The sequence below is a fragment of the Protomyctophum bolini genome (assembly GCF_963924005.1).
Source record: "Protomyctophum bolini genome assembly, chromosome: 14".
In the NCBI taxonomy this organism is placed as follows: Eukaryota; Metazoa; Chordata; class Actinopteri; order Myctophiformes; family Myctophidae; genus Protomyctophum; species Protomyctophum bolini.
Window position 1 is genome coordinate 43,014,466 of NC_137875.1, and position 21,018 is coordinate 43,035,483.

A 21,018-nucleotide genomic window follows, 5' to 3' on the forward strand; every position below is an offset into this window, starting at 1 on the left:
AATTCAAAAAGTGAAACTTTCATATATTCTCAATTGTGCATAAAGTATTTCATTTTTTTCTTTTAATCTTGATGATTGTGGCATACAGCCCATGAAAATCAAAAAATCCTATCTCAAAATATTAGAATATTTTACGAGACCACTAAAACGAGTAATGTCGACCATCTTAAAAGTATATTAATGTATGCAGTTAATACTTGGTCTGGGCTACTTTTGAACACATTATTTCACCAATGGGGCGTGGCACTGTTGAGGTGTTATGGAAGCCCAGGTTTTCTTTGATAACAGCCGTAAATGAATTTGCATTGTTCAGTCTTATGTCTCACACCTTCCTCTTGACAATACAACCTAGATTCTCTGTTGGGTTCAGGTCAGGCCAGTTGAGCAGTTAAGCACAGTAATACCATGGTCAGTACACCAGTTACTAGTAGTTTTAACACAGTAATACCATGGTCAGTACACCAGTTACTAGTAGTTTTAACACAGTAATACCATGGTCAGTACACCAGTTACTAGTAGTTTTAACACAGTAATACCATGGTCAGTACACCAGTTACTAGTAGTTTTAACACAGTAATACCATGGTCAGTACACCAGTTACTAGTAGTTTTATCACAGTAATACCATGGTCAGTACACCAGTTACTAGTAGTTTTAACACAGTGATACCATGGTCAGTACACCAGTTACTAGTAGTTTTAACACAGTGATACCATGGTCAGTACACCAGTTACTAGTAGTTTTAACACAGTGATACCATGGTCAGTACACCAGTTACTAGTAGTTTTAACACAGTAATACCATGGTCAGTACACCAGTTACTAGTAGTTTTAACACAGTAATACCATGGTCAGTACACCAGTTACTAGTAGTTTTAACACAGTAATACCATGGTCAGTACACCAGTTACTAGTAGTTTTATCACAGTGATACCATGGTCAGTACACCAGTTACTAGTAGTTTTATCACAGTAATACCATGGTCAGTACACCAGTTACTAGTAGTTTTAACACAGTGATACCATGGTCAGTACACCAGTTACTAGTAGTTTTAACACAGTAATACCATGGTCAGTACACCAGTTACTAGTAGTTTTAACACAGTAATACCATGGTCAGTACACGATTTACTAGTAGTTTTAACACAGTAATACCATGGTCAGTACACCAGTTACTAGTAGTTTTAACACAGTAATACCATGGTCAGTACACCAGTTACTAGTAGTTTTATCACAGTGATACCATGGTCAGTACACCAGTTACTAGTAGTTTTATCACAGTAATACCATGGTCAGTACACCAGTTACTAGTAGTTTTATCACAGTAATACCATGGTCAGTACACAAGTTACTACTAGTTTTAACACAGTAATACCATGGTCAGTACACCAGTTACTAGTAGTTTTAACACAGTAATACCATGGTCAGTACACCAGTTACTAGTAGTTTTAACACAGTTGGGGCAGCGGTGGCCGAACGGTTTGCGGAGCGGTCTTGATATCGGAAGGTCGCTAGTTCGTATCCCCGGACCGGCACGTTAAAATTACCACCGCTGAAGTGCCCTTGGGCAAGGCATTGAGCCCCTACCATGAAATGTTCTATGAGCAGGGCCTGGCTGTAAACAAGTTCTTGAGCTTAGTCCAGTTACCCTGGGTAGACATAGTACCTTTCCTTTCCTAGCAGCTTTGGTTCTGTGGGCAGGTGCCAACTAGTGCTGCTGGAAAAGGAAGATCAGCATCGACATTAAGCCGTCAATGTACGGCTACGGAGGCACACAGTGCTGTAAAATATCATAATAGATGGTTGTGTTGAGGTTCTGGACTTGACAAAAACACAGTGATGATTGAGGCCATTTTATCTTCTGCATGGTGTTGATCCACTGACAGTGTGAAAACTTGTTTCTTGGTTACTTTCAACACAGCCATCTTTTTAGAGTACGTTGTGCTTCAGACGGTATGTTGACAAGCTTCATGGAAATGCTAATCTTCCTTTCCAGCTCGATTTGGCACCTGCCCACAGAGCCAAAACTACTAGTAACTGGTGTTCTGACCATGGTATTACTGTGTTAAAACTACTAGTAACTGGTGTACTGACCATGGTATTACTGTTAAAACTACTAGTAACTGGTGTACTGACCATGGTATTACTGTGTTAAAACTACTAGTAACTATGGTGTCCTGACCATGGTATTACTGTGATAAAACTACTAGTAACTGGTGTCCTGACCATGGTATTACTGTGATAAAACTACTAGTAACTGGTGTCCTGACCATGGTATTACTGTGATAAAACTACTAGTAACTGGTGTACTGACCATGGTATTACTGTGTTAAAACTACTAGTAACTGGTGTACTGACCATGGTATTACTGTGTTAAAACTACTAGTAACTGGTGTACTGACCATGGTATTACTGTGTTAAAACTACTAGTAACTGGTGTACTGACCATGGTATTACTGTGTTAAAACTACTAGTAACTGGTGTACTGACCATGGTATTACTGTGTTAAAACTACTAGTAACTGGTGTACTGACCAGCCAGCTGGCCTGACCGGAACCCCACAGAGAATCTAGGTTGTATTGTGAACAGGAAGGTGTGAGACATGAGACTCAACAATACAAATTATTTTTTGCGGCTGTTATCAAAGCAAACCTGAGCTTAGATGACACCGATACCAATTTAATCAGAAGAGCAGATTAAATGAGGCATTGGCCCATGTGTTATTTAATTGGTGTTGTCGTATAGCTTCAACCTGTCTCAAGGCTATTAAATGGCCTCCAAGGCCTGGATTAATTAATACAAAATAACAGCACTGCTTGTGTGTTTGTGGAGCTGCCTGGCAGATGATATAACCCAGCCAATAGACTGCCTGGCAGATGACATAACCCAGCCAATAGACTGCCTGGCAGATGACATAACCCAGCCAATAGACTGGCATAATATGGGACACAGCTGGTGAGCTGAAGATGCCCTTGGGCTTCGTTCTTGTTGTGTGTGTGTGTGTGTGTGTGTGTGTGTGTGTGTGTGTGTGTGTGTGTGTGTGTGTGGGGGGGGGGGGTTCCAGACCCACAGGAACGTACCCGTTGAGCCGCCCTACGTGTGTGTGTGTGTGTGTGTGTGTGTGTGTGTGTGTGTGTGTGTGTGTGTGTGTGCGCGTGTGCGTGTGCGTGCGTGGTATTAGGGAGGTGTTTCAGCTTTCCGTGCACGGACGGAACAGACACATGTGGTGATTTGAAGATTGGGCATTATGACTATGTCTGTGAATCTTTGGGTCTCCCACACGATTCAATTCGATTCCGACTCTCCAGGTCACGATTCGATTCAAAATCGATCTTTTCGATTCAACTCCATTCTCGATCCAAAAACAATTTGATACATACAGTAAAAAGCTTTTATAATTATTGTAAAGGTTTTAAGGTAAATCCAATGTTTATACAAACACAAAACGTACATGTTAAAACTGCTGTAATATAAATAAAATTGGTAGGCTTCACACTGCATGGTATGCAGAAACCCATAAGGTATTACACAGGTACTTTGAACTCACTAACTTGTAGAGCACACATTTTTTATTTTACAGTTCACATTTTACAAATATGCATGTTTTTTGTGTCCAAAAAATAGATAGAGTGTTTCTGTGTTTCTGTTTTGTATGTTCTCCCCGTGTCCCCTAGGGTAGGTACCCTCACAAAAAACATGCAGTAATCCTGGTCACTAAACTGCCTCCCCCTGGCCAGCCGGGGCGCCTGATGGAGGAGAAAGGAACTGGTTGGAATAACGTGTTCCTTCCACGCGCTACGTCCAACCAGGGAAACTCCCCCCTGTCAGGTGTAAAGGAGCAACTTGGACACTCAGACATGAAAGAAGCATGAGTTCAAGTCCGTTGCTCTCCCCTTGTCCCCCATATATGGGGACTAGGTTGGTGGAGGGTGTGTAGAGCCCAGGATCACATTAGATGATTGACACAGGGGTGAAAAGTGGGTTACAAAATCGTGGGATAAAAAATATATATAAAAAAAAAACGAAAGTTGCGCTAATATTTTAGAAATAGGTCAACAATACAAATGACGATAGTTTTGTGGATTAATTTACTTTTACTGCGTGGCCCCTGTGCCCCCCACAGAATGACCGGAACTACTTGATATTGACCAAAATCAGAGCAGAACTCCCACCACGGGACTCGGGCAATCAATTAATACAGTTACAACCACGATATTAATGGCAAGTATTTCATATACAGCTTAAGTTCAACAAATCTTAATATCCCTTTAATTTACATTTGACTAACTTCCGACTAACAGTCCGACAGGTATTAGTCCGACAACACCGACACAGGTTACAACTGACCTGTGGCCGGGTAAAAACTCATCTGTGGCGGGTTAAAACTAACCCGTGGCATCCTGTGAGGTTAGTTTTGGGTGTTGTGTAGACTGTAGAGTGTCTCATCATGACTGTAGATCTGTACATCGGACCAAACACATACACCCCATGTTTGCATCACTGATTGTGTTACTGCTTTTAGTTTATCTGGTAAAGGTTTTAATCTTCTGCTAACAAGGTTATCAGCAGTCCGATATATTATGTAAAATAAACACAAACAGCCTAATCTGCTCCTACGTCTTGGTGGCACTTCGACCCATGATGGACTTCTTAGTGTTTTTCTCAGGTTTCAAAAGGATTATATAACACTTTGGTCCAAACAGCGCCAGCAAAATGCCAAAACTAGATGCTAGAATAGCAAACACCTCCACGACATCTGCATATTTGCCTGGAGAGCTGATATATGCTGGTATGAAGGCTATCCACACGGCACAGAAGATCAACATGCTGAACGTGATTAACTTGGCTTCGTTGAAGTTGTCTGGAAGATTCCTAGCCATAAATGCTAGGACGAAACTGAGAAGTGCCAGTAAGCCAATATAACCTAGTAGCACTGCAAAACCAACTATTGATCCCACATCACACTCATAGACTATCTTATCACTGAGGTACTGTGTGTTTTTATGAGGAGCGGGTGAGGCAGATACAAGCCAAGCTATGCAGATTATTCCCTGGATTGAAGTAAGAATCAGAACTGTTCCTCTCTGCTGTATAGCACCAAAGAACTTCATGATGCCTGCACCACCAGGCTTGGAGGCCTTGAACACAGCCAGCACCACCATAGTCTTTACCAGGATGCAGGAGACACACAGCACAAAGCTGATCCCAAACACTGCATGCCTCAGCTGACAAGTCCAGAGTCTGGGACGGCCAATGAACAGGAGTGAACACAGGAAACATAATTTGAGTGACAGCAAAAGTAGGAAGCTCAGTTCTGAGTTGTTGGCGCGGACCATTGGCGTGGCTCGATGATAGATGAAGATCCCCAGGACAACGGCACAGACACATGTTCCTAGCAGTGAGATGGTTGTTAAGGAGATCCCCAGGGCCTCATGGTAGGACAGGAACTCAATGCTCTTTGGGACACAGTGGTCACGCTGGGGACTGGACCAGAAGTCCTCTGCACACACGGTGCACTCTGTAGAGTCTGACAAAGTGGTAGGAAATTAAAGGGACAGACACGTACAATATCGTTCTAAAGATAACCTACTATAGTGATGGGAGATTAATCGGCAAACACGCATCGGTATCCGCCAATTTTAGTTGTTTTTAGATTAATCGGCATCGACTAATCGGTTCGATTAATCAATCAATCAATCTGTCTTTACAGATAAACAAGCCCAAAGTAACAGCTTGAACAGATCTACAAGTGTTAGCATTATGTTATGCTTTAGCTATTGAAAAATAGCAGATCTACAATCTCATAGCGCGCTACGAGCTTGTAGGTCTGCTATTTTAAAACGACTGACGTATTTTCATAGCTTTTTCAGAAAACTGTCAGGATTTAGAAGACATTTTTAGAATCTGATCTCAGCTCAAAATGGGTTAGTTGTATCGGATATTGATATCGGCCAAAATGTCCCATCGGCACATCCCTATAACATCCCTACAACTGTACATTGTTACATGGACCTACCAGTCTCATTGCTGATCTCTACTGTACATTGTTACATGAACCTACCTGTCTCATTGCTGATCTCTCCCTCAGAGCACGCGATGCAGTCGTAGCAGCAGACCGGTTCTCCTTTCCTTCTGGCCACACGGGTTCCAGGAGAACAGCTCTCACTGCACACCGACCCAGGCGACTACAGAGGAACGTAAAACAAAATCATCAATCTCAGTCCAAACTAACTAACTTACATTCACAGTATGAAATGACTATAGAAAGCCAAAGTGACCTTTGAGTATTCAAAGTTCCAGAAGATTTTGTCCTCGTCAAGGATGAGTTCTTCTCCTGCGGAGGTAGATTTCCTGACCACACCCACGTTTTGAACCTCCGTACTTCCGTCAGGGAGCCAGGCGAAGTTCATGATATCCCAGATGGGTAAAACGTCCCCGTTCTCATCGAACGACACGTCCTCACCGAATGACGTGGTGAAGTTGACCTTTTCCAGGTAATACACAAGCTACAAAGAACAACTAATGAAGCTGAAGAGATCGACTTTCAACTACCTACTTCTCGAATACAATAATATGCAATAATACATTGAGATGGACCGTTGTTGTATATAAACTACACCCTTGCATTATTTAAAACACAATAATGCCAGCCATCTGTGCCTGAGGGAAGGCTTGATATACAGTAATATACAGTAGATTGAGCTGAAGTATGTGTCTTTGTCTTCGGCATGATTATTTTCTATCATTAATATTATTTTTTGGTTGATGAAAGGTCGATCATTAAACATTTTTGTTCTGATAGGGACTTAATGAATAACTGCATAGACCTTTCTGACTTTATGAATAACTATAAATAACTATAAATAGCATAGACCCTTCCAAGTCTATGCATTAGTCCATTAGAAAGAAAGGGCTATTGTTTTCAGCATGACATTATTTATAACACATTAACATTTACTAAGAACATTTAAGAAAAAAGGTTATTTTTCCATCCTACCATTTTCATGCAATTTACCAATGTCACATTTAAATATGCATTATTATTCTAAATTATAATACAACTAGAAACATTAGTTTGCGTGGAACGCACACGTTGTTGCCTGGATCAACGACAGGTCTCTTCCAGATCTGGATCAACGACAGGTCTCCTCCAGGTCTGCTCAAGAGGGTCTGGATCTGGACTCTGGTGAGTCGCGGGCAGCGTGTACACGAAACAAGCACGCGCGCAAAAGCAAATTCACCCTTGCGTTGTCGCACCGTGACTTCTCAGAGCAAAAAACGCAGGTCTCAGTGAAAATGAACTATAGGCGTGTTTTATCGCTCCCCATCAGCAAGGCTCTTAAGAGACTAAAGTGTAAATTAATATCCCACCTGCCATGGCTGTATAGTCTGCAAAGTGGCACAGCTGTGCCCAGGGAAAGGCCCTCTTCCTGGCACACACTGCAGCATGTCATGGAGGGCGTGGGCCAGAGCATACACAGCCTTGTATGTATTATACTCTGGCCTGAGTTCAGACACATCCAACAGGGTGGTTTCTGCTGTTCCCAGGTCCTCTTGTCCAGTACACACCCTTCCACCAGCGTCCACCCACTCTGGTGGAAGGGGTGCAAATTTACACTGAAATGTGTGTTCCCAAAACTGTCTCACCTGAAAGAAACGCAATGAAGACTACATCTCAGACCTATACTGCTTCAAAAACCTAATGTGAGATCACTCCGGTCCTCAGATAAGGGCTTTCTGTAAAATCCTGCGACTAAACTGGTAACATAAGGGTTGACAGTTTTAAGAATTTGCTGAAAACATATTTATTTAGTTTTTATAAAGTTTGCATTTTGACCTGTGAAATGAAATGTCTACATGACCTATTTGTGCAGGCCAATGTTTTAATTTGATTGTTTTTTTTTTTACCTTGTTGTCCACTGTACAGCACATTCTTTTGGAAAAGGCCTTTATAAATAACATGTAGGCCTACTTATTTACTTACTTATGTAGGGCCCTGTTAATACGTATGGTTTTAATGTCATCATTGTATTAACTAAACATTTTGGGGGACATGTTATCTTTAAGGGGGAGGGGTGTACCTCACCAGCATTGTGGGAGGTTTAGTACATTGTGCCCAGTTTGCGTGTGAAGAAAGGAGGAAGAGAAGACAGGTCGTCATCTCTTTAGTTTATTATCCTGCACAGTGGCATGAACTGTGTTTCGCACGTTAATTGACGACTGTAACTCAACCACAAAGACATATGCTGTGCATGTGAGTGCAGCGCAACTTGTGAGAGCCGCGGCGGACATTTAGTGACAGTTTGTTTGGAGTCCAAACTGTCACTAAACTTTGGACGCTTGTGTTCGAGTGCCTGTTGCCGAGAGGAGGAGCCCTGTCGCCCGGCTGCAAGTGCCGGCCATGCGGGCAGTATCTGAGGGTTCCACCGCGTCACAGTAGAGAGGATAAAAGCCATAGGGCTGTGTCGTTCTACAAGTGGTTTGTGACTTCGTGAGTACTGTGTGACGAGTCTGACGACAGGGATTGGAGTACAAATATAGCTTGCTAGACCAAATTGAGGATTGATTTTATGAATTTATGTGCACCAACTGGGCCCCAACGAATTATAAATCCAAATCGCTGGGTGGTATAGGTTATTTATTGAACTATAATACTGGATTGGACTGGGTTTTGAAAAAGGAGACTTGTGGCGCCATCTATAGGGGTTTTCGCTGTTTTGGGAATTTATGCAGAGAGTTAATTCTTGAAGACAAATGTTTGAAAGGTTCTCTTGATTTGATACTGCCTCACCAGTGAGGTTAAGGGATAGGTATTGTTTTATTTTTGTTTTTGAACAAAGTACAAAACCGTTTACCATTTATTTGTGTTGGTGATTTAAGGTATTTGTTTGTTTGTTATTGAAACCATTTATTTTCTATTGTGATACTTGCTGGTATATATATATTGTTGTACTTATTCTAAAATGGCTATTGCATACTGCCGTTTAGTTGAAAATGAATAGGTTTAGTTACAGACATTTGATTCAAATTAACTCCGGGAGTAAAGAAAACAAAACAAACGCAACAGAGTTGGTTTACATTTTAAAGCACAGGGATATAACATTTTGTTGTTTAAAACATTTGTTACATTTTGGACGCGCGCACACACACACACACACACACACACACACACACACACACACACACACACACACACACACACACACACACACACACACATTTAAACACATGTTTTGATGCTTTTAATTGTTGTGGACCTGTGTGTGTGTCTGTTAAGGTAAAGGTTGTCATACACATTCTTTTTCTAAATAATGTTCTGGGGAAGTGCAGATATACCATAACTGGTGTAGTATTTCCACAGTGGAGGCACCGCGCTGTTTAATCACTACAAATAAAGAGGGAAATGTTATTGGGTTTATTTTGGTGTTCTGTGCAGTGCCAGTCAGGAAGTGTTAGGGAATTCACCATCAGCCACTAAGAACTCAGGATCCTGTTTTAACCCATTTAGGCCTGACATCGGAAAAAGGTTTTTTAAAACTGTTAACAGGCCGACGGTAGGCCTCAATGAAGTTGCATTGGATCAGGTCAAAAGGGGCGGGCGGCAGGACACCAGAGATGAAGGAAGGCGCGAAAATCAAGCGCTGGTTACAGAGCAGGGGCGGGTGAGTGTTCAGGACAGCTCACAGTTGAGGAAAGGGTCACCGCGCCGGCTAGTGGCACAGCCTTCCGGTTATGAGGAGAGCTTTCCCAGGTTGTATACTGGGCGACCCCAGACTGATAAAAGCACACAACAACAGTGGGGTCACGGGGCTTACAATAAGTACACCAGGGCGGAGGAGTTATCTCCCACCTTTCATGTGCAGGAGGCACGTTCTTGCCAGGATGGCAGGGCCCGTAAATCTTCTCCTCCAGCTATGGATGGTTACAATGGAGGAGTCGGAGCAAGGGACCGGGATATGAGAACCGACCAGAGAGGTCCGGTGCTGCCCCAGGGGAGAAGGGTCGAAGGTGTCAGAGTTGAAGCAGGATTCAGGGCAGGACGTGTGAGGGGCCGAGGCGGAGCCAGTGTGAGACCTTACCGCAGGGTTGAGGATTTTTGATAAATCCACAAAGCAGGCCCACAAAGAAGGGGATGTTTTTAGTGATGAATAAACTAAAGTAAATGAGATCTTTTGTATATTTCAGTTAAATGATTGTTTGGTATGGAACCATATTTACTTTTAAGTGCGTATAAAGATGCCTTGGTTTTTTGTTTGAATTTGTTTTGGTTTTGCTGTATTTGAGTCTAGAGATAAGAGGGAAAGATGGAAAGATAACAGGTTGTGTGTGTGTGACAGATCTAGTTGTTAACTGTCCCCCTCTCTGCCCCCCCCCCCCCCCCTTCCCTGACGGTCAAAGGATTAAGGGAAGGGTTGTACCCCAGCCCCTCTCAAAGAAGAGAACATGATAATTATGTGTTTTTATTTTCATTTATTGTGTCGCATTTTAGGATATAGTTCGATTAATGGGTGTAGCAGTATGATGTTCCGTTAAACAAAGTTTTAGCGTAACATACCCACTAAGAGTTTTACTCATGGAACGGTTTATTATTTTGTTTTGTATTTTAATGTTTTAAAAGTGTGATTACAAAAGAAAAGGGGAAGATTTTTCGCCTCCCTGCCAAAAATAAAGAGAAAAGGATAGAGTAGTGAGTTTTTTAATATAGATTGTGCATGCCTTTGGTAGGATTAAGCTTCCAGATGTGCATGTTAAGAGTATTGTTTAAATGTGTGTACTAAGGGTATCTGAGTCATAATTTTGAAGGAGGGATTAACATTTTGAAGTGTTTGTAATAACAAAGTCATGAAACAGGCCAGGGCCAAATGGTCAAAGAAGATAAGGATTTGGGAGGAGGGTATTTGAGGAGGGAGGCTAGAGGAGAGAAGGACCTTTTTTCCCCCATTGCTAGCAGTGTCCTCTGGAGAGAACAGTACTCTGTGTTGTGCTCCCGGTGAACATTGAATTTTTTCCCTATAGTTTTAGATAAGTTTTTTTTTCCAGTCATTTCTTTTTTACCTATTTGATATTCTCTTTCCAACGGATATTTTTCCTGTATCCTATAGCTTTTCTAACATTTTTGGTTGTATTTTTGACAATATTTTGCCATTTAACCTTTTTTTTGCTGTAAACCGTATATCTGCAAATTATCTGGAGAAATAAACACATTTTGGATTAACAAACAACTTCCGCTTGCCGTTCATCTATGCTGGTGAGTAATATTGATGTGTTTGTATGAGTGTATGTTTATATGATGTTATGAGGCGGATTTAATCCCTGCCTCATTTTATGTACTATCTGCTGTTGTCTTATCACAGTTGGTATATTTTGGACAGATGCAAAGTGAACAGGTAATCAGAAGAATTACACCGGAATTGTGCAGCAAGCAGTGTCCACGGGCGAGTCACTGGGAACTCTTGCTGTTTTTCCTGTCAAAGAGGTGCTATCCCGCTCTATATGAGAGCCGGTTTGTACCCTCTCAGAACACCTGAACAGTAGTATTTCCTGGGCCCTATTGCCAAGGGCGGTAGGGGCCTAGGATCTGACTGCATCAGAGCATATACCTGGATTTCTCACTATAACCGACAAGGGGTGTGATCGTCGGAAATTGAATCTACAACAGGGAGAGATTTGTTGCGGTGACACGCTCAACTGGTCGACAAAAACCTTCTCTATCGGAAGGTCGCTAGTTCGTATCCCCTGACCGGCACGTTAAAATTACCACCGCTGAAGTGCCCTTGGACAAGGCATTGAACCTCTACCATGAAATGTTCTATGAGCAGGGCCTGGCTGTAAACAAGTTCTTGAGCTTAGTCCAGTTACCCTGGGTAAACATGGTACCTTTCCTTTCCTTAGTCCAGTTACCCTGGGTAAACATGGTACCTTTCCTTTCCTTAGTCCAGTTACCCTGGGTAAACATAGTACCTTTCCTTTCCTTTTACCCCGGGAAAATGTTTATGGAATAACGTCTGGAATATCATATATACATAATTACTCACTATGGAGTTTTCATTTGTAATGTCGGGGTCATTGTGAGGATGTATTTTTGACAAGAAGTCCTTGAATCCTGGTATTTCTCCACGGTGGATGGCGACCCCTAGGGTGCCCGCCAGGTATGGCATGTAGTGAGGAGCATGGAACTTAGGGTCTGACGCCCACCCCGCGGCCGCTAACCATAGCAGACCTGTCACTTTCTGTCTTAACACCTACACACACACACACACACACACACACACACACACACACACACACACACACACACACACACACACAATAATGTATCATATAATGAGGCAATGCATTTCCTTCAGTGTAACTTATTTTAGAATCCTTATAACCATTATATCATATATAAAAGCAAGCATACATACATACATACATACATGATACATGCATACATGCATACATGCATACATACATACATGCATACATCTCAGGACGCCTCTGCCTTGCATAGTGAATAGGCATGTTGCCCTTCCCTGGTAACCCAATTTTGGAATTATTTTTAAATATATGAAGGTATTGTGGGCTGGGATTTTACAAAAAAGCCCCCCTTTTAAATACATACATGCATACATACATCTCAGAAGTTGAAGCCGTTTTTAAGGACCCACTTTTAGGCCAGTGCAACAGAGCATGCCTTTGCCTTTTTTTAAACCCTACCCATTTTAACCAAATACATACATACATACATACATACATACAAAACTCCCTGATAATAAAACCAACCTCATCCATGATGTTTATCATATAGATTCCATATGCAAATGCGATGACCACACGAGCCGTGGATTCCTTCATGACCGTGACGATCCTGTCCAGTTTGTGCAGGTCGTTGTCAAAGGGCAGAGCCTCTGAATACGCCACGCAGCCCACGCCGGACCGGCCCAGATCCGAATGGAAGGTTCGGCCAGCGTTGTGACCGTAGGCGTCATCGCCAAACAACAGTCCCACCCAAGTCCAGCCGAACCGCATCATGAGCTGCAGCATAGCTCGCACCTAAAGGATTTGAATCTGATGAGGAAAGAATCTTACTCTGCTCTATTCCCTGGAACCTAAGGGAGGAATTTATGATGAATTATAAATTACTAGCCCTTACCCGTTGTGAGATATTTGCCCCCCTCTTGTGGCCGTGGGGGGTACTGCGCCCGGGCGCATTGCCCATCGTGTGGTGATGTAAAAACAATATTTGTACAGTAAATATGACAGTTGCGTCTGTAAAAAGTAGCCTAGCCGGTTTCTGGGAGCATGCAGGTTTTTTTTTAGCATGGAGAGATGTGTGCTAATAGTGTGGCTCGGTCGGAGATAGACCACGGATAAACGGCTGTAAACGGCTGTTTTTATTCACTAATAAATGCATTATTAATCATTAATGTGTCAAATCGAGAAAAGACCTCCATATTCATATGGTCAATGCCTGTGTGAAAAGTGGGAGTGATTCGTGCAGTCAATGATGAGATAACGCGCTGTCAGTGACATTCAGACAGACAGACATTCAGACATTCGCTGAATTATAGTATGATGATGATGAATTCCTGTTCTGTTCTTTGGCTATATAGAAGTGTCTATTTGTACGTCTCTAAATGTTTTGATGAATTGAACACGGTGGACCCTCTTGTAAACAAGTGTAATGCTTAATTTGATCGTCCACTCACAGTTAACAGTCTTTGTATTGAAGTTTGTGCTTGAAATGTACCGTAATTCTGCAAACTGTAAATAAATATATCAATATATCAATCAATCAATCTCTCTCTCTCTTATTACAAACCACACATTAAAGGTGGTTGCACACTGGGCGCGTTTTTCGGAAAACCGATGGAGAAACGTCACTAGAAATCCGAAAAACGCGCTACTACAGATATTCAAATATAGAGCTGCTGTTTTTTTTTTGTTGGACAAAATATAAAACGTACAAAGGTGAGCCATTCGTAATGAGTATTGTGCTTTGTAAAATGTTGTTTTATTATTTTAATTATTTTATTTTATAGTATTTACTAAATTGTGGTATTACAAAAACAATCTGACACATCTTAACTGAGTGGTGCTTTGATATGATAGAGAGAGAGAGAGAGAGAGAGAGAGGGAGAGAGGGAGAGAGAGAGAGATCCCAATACAAACCTGGCTAAAGATACTAGACTCTATAGAACCCATTTCCCTCTATGGTTGTGAAGTCTGGGGCCCAACTTGCCGATCAAGAACCGGAAAAATGGGATAAACACCAAAATTGAAACTCTGCATGCAGAATTCTGCAAATCCATTCTCCGCATCCAATGGAAAAATGTCCCCTCAGCCAGCTAGTTCTGGGACTTAACACTGGAAAGGTGTCCCCTCAGCCAGTTAGTTCTGGGACTTAACACTGGACAGATGTCCCCTCAGCCAGCTAGTTCTGGGACTAACACAAGCACAACCACCAGACAGAAAACGAACGGGACTACAACCAAATCATAAGAAAACAAAAAGAAAGCTATCTCTCTCTCTATTTAGCTCTAAACAGAGAATACACAGTAGCAGAATACTTGAGCACAGTAACTGACGCAAAACTAAGGAAAACATTAACTCGATATAGACTCAGTGAACAGTCTTGCGATTGAGAAAGGCCGTAGTACAACAATGTGCAAACACAGCAGCGATATTTGTGAGCTGCTGTGACAGGAGAAGGATGTCAAATGGGATACAAGCACCTTAGGAATACAAACCATTGTGTGTACACTGTTTATCAAAAGTATAAAGCTAACGTATTTTAATGGATGTATATTGTATAACTAACCGCTTTTGGTGTTAGCATTATGTTATGGTTTAGCTATTGAAAAATAGCAGATCTACAAGCTCATAGCGTGCCACCGAGCGAGAGAGAGAGAGAGACCCCAATCCGACTCAGCAGGGTGAATAAACAGCAAAGGTTCTATTATATATATATATATATATATATATATATTAGGGCTGTCAATCGATTAAAATATTTAACTCGATTAATCGCATGATTGTCCATAGTTAACTGTGATTAATCGCAAATTAATCGCATATTTTTTATCCGTTCTAAATATACCTTAAATCAGTGGTTTTCAAGATTTTTCGTATCAAGGCCCATTATTTATTCTGCATTTGAGCCACGGAACCACCATCTGATGACATTTAGCCTTCCAGACCCAAACTAAAGAACTGTATTGATGACATTTAGCCTTCCAGACCCAAACTAAAGAACTGTATTGATGACATTTAGCCTTCCAGACCCAAACTAAAGAACTGTATTGATGTTGGCCAATGGTACCATTACGAGAGATAACAGGCCATGTTGATCAAAATAACATGTTTTCTAATTGTGTAGACTTAAATTAACTTAAGTAATGAATGCAGCTGTTTAACAATTATTCAACTCTTGAGTGTAAAATTGAACCAAATGGACACACTTGGCTTCATTTTACACTCTCAAGAGTTAAAGATTTACAAGGGATCATTTGGTTACCAACTCTCATCATTTAGCTGGGGTCCACCTGGAACCCCCTCAGGGACCACTGGTCGTCCCCGCACCACTGGTTCAGAACCACTGCTTTTCAAGTTTGAAATACTCTTATCAATATGGGAGAATGCTTGCTTTATTGCAAATGCCATGGAAGAGAGAAACGAAATCATAAACTCAACTCAACACACACAGTCTCTCTCTCTCTCTCTCTCTCACACACACACACACACACACACACACACACACACACACTTCCAGACGAGCGGCCCCCTTCCCTGCCTCTCTCTGTCTCCTGCAGGCACGCACGCAGTCATGCTATGTCGGCTTGCCACACAGACCATGCTAATGCTAAAGCTAATGTTGACAGTCAACATTAGCTTAAGCATTTAGCATGGTCTGTGTAGCATCAGGCTTTTACAACTGACTGCTAAATTTATCAACCAAAACGGCCAGAGTTTTGCTTTTGCCCAATTCTGATCTAACACATTGTGGAGCAAATTAATTAATAACGAGTCCAAAGGAGGCATTCAGCCTAGCTGACGACTGACGAGTGCAGTAGTGCACTGCTCACAGCTCAACTCCCCCAGTGCGCACAGGCTGACGGGAGAGAGAGAGAGAGAGAGAGAGAGAGAGAGAGGGGGGCAGAGAGGCTCACTGACTGCCTGCATTCACATTCTCAACCATTCTGTCAAACTTCACAGTGCGTTAATCGCGCGTCAAAAAAATAGTGCCGTTAAGAGGATTGTAAATTAACTAGTTAATAACACGTTAACTTTGACAGGCCTAATATATATATATATAAGCACCACTCAAACATCTGCGTACTTCTAACACCACTGTGGTAAATCCATGGCTCTCCTACGCAGATTATTATTACGCAATACCAGTCCCACTCACGGCATATAGGCCTATGAGTGGAACATGTGTATACAGTACTACGGTTACCTGGAAGTCATTGTTTGGGATTGTTCTGAAGAAGGACGGGAACTGATCCACGTCACTCAGCGCAGAGGAAGCGGCATAGTAACTTATCTGAAAAGGAAGCAGCATAGTAATATCTGAAAAGGAAGCGGCATAGTAACTTATCTGAAAAGGAAGCAGCATAGTAACTTATCTGAAAAGGAAGCGGCATAGTAACTTATCTGAAAAGGAAGCGGCATAGTAACTTATCTGAAAAGGAAGCGGCATAGTAACTTATCTGAAAAGGAAGCAACATAGTAACTTATCTGAAAAGGAAGCAACATAGTAACTTATCTGAAAAGGAAGCAACATAGTAACTTATCTGAAAAGGAAGCAGCATAGTAACTTATCTGAAAAGGAAGCAACATAGTAACTTATCTGAAAAGGAAGCAACATAGTAACTTATCTGAAAAGGAAGCAACATAGTAACTTATCTGAAAAGGAAGCAACATAGTAACTTATCTGAAAAGGAAGCAGCATAGTAACTTATCTGAAAAGGAAGCAACATAGTAACTTATCTGAAAAGGAAGCAACATAGTAACTTATCTGAAAAGGAAGCAACATAGTAACTTATCTGAAAAGGAAGCAGCATAGTAACTTATCTGAAAAGGAAGCAGCATAGTAACTTATCCCATTCTGTCATGAGATCAAATTCTAAAAAATGTCTGTTTGAAAATGACAGTTTTCTGAAAAAGCTATGTTTCTATGTCAGTCGTTCTTCGATCTTTCTAAAATAGCAGACCTAACAAGCTCGTAGCGCGCCACTCGGTGGCGCTATGAGCTTGTAGATCTGCTATTTTTCAATAGCTAAAGCATAACATAATGCTAACACCAAAAGGGGTTCCCGCCCAAAATGGGTTGTCTGAAAAGGAAGCAACATAGTAACTTATCTGAAAAAGGCACGAGACATGATATAGCCTACACATTTCTTTTTGTTCTACTTATTGTGTGAAAATCTTCCCCTGTAAGCAACACATGTGAGCTGAGAGGGGGAAGGAAGGAAGAAATAAATGCATACAAATAAAGCATAATGATAGAAAAGGCTAGATTGTCTTTTTCTCCCCTTCAAACAAGGAGGGCAGGCATCTCAGATCACATTAAATGTGATCTGAGATCATCTGAAATTAAAATAACAGACCTACAAGCTCATAACGTGGCACCGAGTGCCACGCTACGAGCTTGTAGGTCTGTTATTTATTTATTTTTATCGTGAAAATGAGGCACAAATCTTTGAATATATTATTATTTCAGAGGGAACGTTCTGCTCTGCCTGCAAGTAGTTGTCTTTATAGTACACATGTATATTGTATAATATATAATATATAATATAGTATAGTATAGTATGTATAGTTGACATAGATACTCCACTGTTACGTTCTTAGTTTATACATGATTCATGATAACTACTTTTTATATATGTGATGTATGCCATGCTTTTGTTTTTGCTTAATGTAAGTCGCTCTGGATCAAGAGCGTCTGCTAAATGGCTAAATTGTAAATTGTCAACGTGTAAAAAAAGAACCAAATACATTATGTATAATATTTTACATTTGTGAATATACAAATGACGGGGGCATTCAAGTATAGGAAACTTACCATGGGGACTCTGTATAATCCTGATATTCTAGAGATGGCAATAGCACTCGATGAGGTGTCGGGACCCACGATTCCGAGGACGGGAGGCAGAGAGCCAACGCAGCTGCCGTGCAGTGGAAAGGTCTCCCCTCTCCCACTGATCAGTGACATCGCTCCGCGGAAATCAACCTCAGTCGTCAGGCAGCTATCGTAGAGGATGTATCCCAGGGTGACGTTGGGCAGTAAGCTGGGGTTTCTGTTGATTTCAGTTATGGCATAAGCCTGGGCCATGGCCCACCTGAACCCTTGAATGTAAACACTAACACACGACATAACACTGTAAAACCGTGCATATTTATTATTTATCTGTGTAGAAAAATACAACATTAAATAATCCTTTGTTACTTACTATCTATCAATGCCAGTTTCACCGTTTTCCAAATGTGCTAATAATACAGTCAATCAAAATCATCTACTTTAGTCCTATTTTATACTTGATCAAAATTCTGGGACACATTGTGAAAAATCTGGTATAAATTTGAAAAAACATGACAAACATTTTTTTTTGTTCTTTTTGGTGTCCCTGGCACACAACCTTTTTCAGATGAGATTCCACGGACAAACACATATAGCATCAATACATGCCAGTTACTGTATAGGACACACATCACATACTGTAGCATGAGAGCCAGCAAGACATTACATAACCATGAGCACAATGTACTCATGGTTAATGAGAGCATTGGCCAAATTCAACATACCGTACATGTCAACACATTCTCTCAAATATAGGGCTCCATGACAACTTGACAAAATGGCATGAAAATGTTTGAAAATCATGGCCGTGCTATTGAATGTGTGCTATACTTTACCTATAGCAACTGAACTCGTGTGGCTTGGAGGTAAACGATGACAGCTCAGGGGAGACAGAGGAGTAATGGACCGCGAACAAGCCACCCAGAATAACGTCCCCGGGCCTGAACATTCTGTTCAGCTTAAACTGTGCCTGTATCTGACACGAGGAGTTGGGCGAGGAAGACAAAGGAGAGAACAAAGAGAACAACATCAAGTACAGGCAGGAGAGCAGGACATGTGTGCCTAGACAAGCCCTCATGACCGTCCTCCTCCTCGTGTCTGACCCCCTCTCCCAACTCCTTTGTGCAGTTGTTGCATTTTTATAAACGGAGCTATGCCATCATCCATTCTGTCAAATCATGCCATCATTACGTAATGTGGCACATCTGGACAGAGAGATCAAACGGGTTGTGTGCTCCAGTCTGTAAACACGTCACTTACACAGAGAATGATGCAATCTCTCAATCTTTCATTGCTAAAACTGGGTGGAAACAATTGAGTGTCAAAAAAACAACAACATTACGCAACCCTATAGGGATTTTGAATGACACGCGCGCGACCCGTTGTGAGACAGATAATCGAGGAAATGTTTTTTATTTTATTTTATTTTTGTATCATTGCACCCACCCCCACCACCACAATTAATGCCTGTGCTGTTTCACCCGCGTTTGGTTTGAAGTTATATTGAGTTACGTGCAAACATTGCAAAGTTGTCGCTAACCATATCGGGGAGGAAGCGAGAGTGAATCCATGTTAGTGTAAGGCTGGACTAAAATTGTACTCAGAAGTTTCAAAAGACTCATCTAAATGTACAGTCCAACACCTGCACATGTTCGGACGTGTAGGCTACTAGCCTTTGCATAGGCCCTTATATATATTTTTTCCTGTTTTAATATGTACATTATTTATTTACTCTGCACAATTTCTTGCACCCGGTCATTGTTAGTGTACCATTGTTGGAGATTTGTTGTATACTTTGTATAGGTTTCTTGAAGTACGTCATGGATGTATTATTTGACTAATTTCTTGGCTATCAGGTAGTAGATCGCACTACTCCAACTCTCTTAACCCATTCTGACCTGAGATCAGATTATAAAAATGTCTGTTTGAAAATGACAGTTTTCTGAAAAAGCTATGTTTCTGTCAGTCATCCTTCGATTTAAAAAAATACCAGAACTACAAGCTCGTAGCGGCGCGCTATGAGCTTGTAGGTCTGCTATTTTTCAATAGCTAAAGCATAATGCTAACACCAAAATTAGTTAAAGACTAAGCATTTACCGGGTGCGGTCGGGTAAGTCCATCTCTAAACGGAACTTTTGTCTTAAGACACTGTTTTTTTATGTATTCTTATAAGAGTTGGCATGGTAGCTGCAGAGCAGCAACAACGAACGGGTTTCGACCCTCAAGTCTTCATCTTTGATTTGATTTGATTTATTTGAAATGACTTCATCAGCGTTGAATGCTACAAACACAGGAAGTGTCACCTTTTATGGTTTCCCCCTGGTGCAACAATTTGGTCTGTTGTGTAATTTGACATTGAAGTGTAATTTTGTTTCTGCCTCTTGGCCAGTTCACACTTGTAAAAGAGACTCCGTCTCAATGTGTTCTAACTTCTTACTGGTCAAATAAAGGTTAAATAAAATAAATAAATACATAGTGCTATGATGGTTCAGGCTATGCCTCATATTGTTCCTATTATTTAGCTTATAGTTATTGTTACAGCATAAGTGATTCTCTTATATTCGTTATATAAGCTCAACGTTGATAACGGAATTACGTGTATGCGGCAGTGTTGTTTTCGTCGACTAAAACTATAACGAAATATGTCCGTCGACTAGCTTTTTTCCCTGACAAAAACTACATAACTAAATAAAAATTAAGGCATGATGACTAAAACTAAGACTAAATATACTGCTCAATTTAGTCTCCAAATAAAAACTAGACAAAAATGTTAGGAAGGGACTACTGGACAAGTAATTTTACACTTGGTTTGCAGGCTGTCTGACCAAAGGTTTGAGAAGCTGCTTCTCGTGAGGTACAGCCACTGGTTTGACAAGTAAAACCTCCACTCAAACGTCCATTCAGGTCAATAAGCACTTTTTGTTGTTTTCTTTTGCACTTAATTTCTGTTATGT

At 41.2% G+C, this 21,018-nt stretch overlaps 2 protein-coding genes across 2 annotated transcripts in view; one reads left to right on the plus strand and one right to left on the minus strand.

Annotated features, from left to right (window-relative positions):
• LOC308328132 (protein kinase C epsilon type-like) overlaps window positions 1–12,916 on the plus strand; it is a 37,373-nt gene extending 24,457 nt beyond the window's left edge. The window contains exon 3 of the mRNA XM_080781851.1: window positions 12,788–12,916. Coding sequence (XP_080637977.1) covers window positions 12,788–12,809 — 22 coding nt within the window. The 3' untranslated portion in view covers window positions 12,810–12,916. The remainder of the gene's footprint in view (window positions 1–12,787) is intronic.
• Window positions 4,611–11,237, minus strand: LOC308328299 (extracellular calcium-sensing receptor-like; the record flags this gene model as incomplete). Its single annotated transcript, XM_080782068.1, has 6 exons — window positions 4,611–5,524; window positions 6,059–6,182; window positions 6,276–6,503; window positions 7,369–7,589; window positions 9,848–10,071; window positions 11,218–11,237. The coding sequence occupies 6 exons, from the start codon at window positions 11,235–11,237 to the stop codon at window positions 4,611–4,613; spliced, it is 1,731 nt and encodes a 576-aa protein (XP_080638194.1).
• Window positions 12,917–21,018: the final 8,102 nt, after the last annotated feature.